The sequence below is a fragment of the Etheostoma cragini genome, unplaced genomic scaffold (assembly GCF_013103735.1).
Source record: "Etheostoma cragini isolate CJK2018 unplaced genomic scaffold, CSU_Ecrag_1.0 ScbMSFa_3902, whole genome shotgun sequence".
In the NCBI taxonomy this organism is placed as follows: Eukaryota; Metazoa; Chordata; class Actinopteri; order Perciformes; family Percidae; genus Etheostoma; species Etheostoma cragini.
Window position 1 is genome coordinate 1 of NW_023268219.1, and position 2,395 is coordinate 2,395.

Below are 2,395 nucleotides of genomic sequence, written 5' to 3' on the forward strand. Positions count from 1 at the left end.
TAGTTGTTGTCCTGTTGTCCTGCAGTAACATGTAGTTGTTGTCCTGCAGTAACATGTAGTTGTTGTCCTGTTGTCCTGCAGTAACATGTAGTTGTTGTACTGCAGTAACATGTAGTTGTTGTCCTACAGTAACATGTAGTTGTTGTCCTGTTGTCCTGCAGTAACATGTAGTTGTTGTCCTGTAGTAACATGTAGTTGTTGTCCTGTTGTCCTACAGTAACATGTAGTTGTTGTCCTGTTGTCCTGCAGTAACATGTAGTTGTTGTCCTGCAGTAACACGTAGTTGTTGTCCTGTTGTCCTGCGGTAACATGTAGTTGTTGTGCTGTTGTCCTACAGTAACATGTAGTTGTTGTCCTGCAGTAACACGTAGTTGTTGTCCTGTTGTCCTGCGGTAACACGTAGTTGTTGTCCTGTTGTCCTGCGGTAACATGTAGTTGTTGTCCTGTTGTCCTACAGTAACATGTAGTTGTTGTCTTGTTGTCCTGCAGGTCGGCAGCCGAGTGGCAGATCGGGTCTATGACATCGTCAGGTGGGTTTTATGCTCTCTCTCTCTCTCTCTCTCTCTCACTCTTTGTCTATATGTCTGTCTCACTCCGTCTTTTTGTCTCTGTCTCTCAGGACGTTTCCTCTCGCTCTGGACATCGGAGGAGGAAAAAGTCACATCGCAGAACATTTAAACAAAGTACAAATCATCTCGTTCCCTCAGTTACATTTAAAAAGTTCTTACTCTTCATTTTACTCCTCCCTCCTCCTCCTCCTCTTCCTCCTCCTCCTCTTCCTGCTCCATTCTTCTCCTCCTCTTCCTGCTCCATTCTTCTCCTCCTCCATCTCCTCCTCTTCCTGCTCCATTCTTCTCCTCCTCCATCTCCTCCTCTTCCTGCTCCATTCTCCTTCTCCATCTCCTCCTCTTCCTCCTCCATTCTTCTCCACCTCCTCCCCTCCTCCCCGTATTGTATTGTGTATTTATGTATATTGGAGTTATACGTGTCCAAATTGCAGAATTGAAGAAGTAGTAGACTTGAGTCTGAAGTTATTTACACCTATCACTGATGCTCCCTCCTCTTCCTCCTCCTCCTCCTCCTCCCCCTCCCCCTCCTCCTCTTCCTCCTCCTCCTCCTCTTCTTCTTCTTCTTCTTCTTCTTCTTCTTCTTCTTCCTCCTCCTCCTCTTCCTCCTCCTCCTCCTCCTCCTCCTCTTCTTCTTCTTCCTCCTCCTCCTCCTCTTCTTCTTCCTCTTCCTCCTCCTCCTCGTCGTTGTCCTCCTCTTCTTCTTCCTCTTCCTCCTCCTCTTCCTCCTCCCTGTGTTTCCTGTGTTTCAGGACGTTGTGGAGCGGTTGTTCCTGACCGACGTCTCAGAGAGAACTCTGGTGAGTCGTTAAAAATAAACTTGTTGTTGTCCAGATGCTGAAATGTCTTAAGAGACACTAGACCCCGAGCAGTTGGGGTTCGGAGTCTTGCATACGTTGGTCCGTAGAGGGACTTGAACCAGCAACCCTACAGTTCCCAACCCAACTCCCTACGGACTGAGCTCCTGTCACACACTAAATGATGCTGACGTGGTTCTGACTTGTTGTCTCTGATCTCCAGAGACAGGGTGGACAGGGTGGACAGGGTGGACAGGGTGGACGCAGCGAGATCCCGACACACCGCGTCCTCGCTGACGAGGAGTTTCTCCCGTTTAAAGAAAACACCTTCGACCTGGTGGTGAGCAGCTTGAGGTGATGAACACATAACACATACAGTATTATACATAAAATACACAATACATAGAGTATAATACACATAAAACACAATACATACAGTATAATACACATAATACATATAATACACAAAATACATGTAATACATATAATACATTTACAGTGGGGTTCTAAAGTTTGCCCCCCCCCCAGGTAAGAATGTGTATTAATGTGCATAAAGAAGTCAAGAGAAGATGGAAAAATCTCCAAAAGGCATCAGATGACAGATTAGACATTCGTACAATATGTCACATGTTTTATTTCCATCATTTTTACTTTCAAAATAACAGAAAACAAAACAATGGCGTCTGCAAAAGTTTGGGCACCCTGCAGAGTTTATAGCAGAAGTTGAGTTAGTAACATGCATTAATGAGATGAGGAAGCATGCTTCTACCAAGATCTACTAATATCTGTGTGTGTGTGTGTGTGTGTGTGTGTGTGTGTGTGTGTGTGTGTGGTCTAGGTATAGCCACAATTGTGGGGACCAAAAACTGTGAAAACAGTATACTTATGTGGACCTGACTGCTTTGTGGGGACCAAAATGCTGGTCCCCTTAACGTTAAAGGGCTTTTTGAGGACTAAAACTTGGTTTTAGGAGTAGGGTTAGAGTTAGGTTATGGTTAGGGTTAGGGTGAGGGTTAAGGTTAGGCATTTAGG

General features: G+C 45.2%; 1 protein-coding gene across 1 annotated transcript; it reads left to right on the forward strand.

Moving 5' to 3' along the window:
- Positions 1-457: 457 nt before the first annotated feature.
- LOC117940975 (arginine-hydroxylase NDUFAF5, mitochondrial-like) lies at positions 458-1,717 on the forward strand (the record flags this gene model as incomplete). The annotated part of the gene is made up of 4 exons (XM_034866082.1): positions 458-530; positions 620-683; positions 1,319-1,366; positions 1,614-1,717. Coding segments are annotated over 4 exons (289 nt in total), but the record flags the coding sequence as incomplete, so codon positions are not given.
- Between the last annotated feature and the right edge of the window lie 678 nt (positions 1,718-2,395).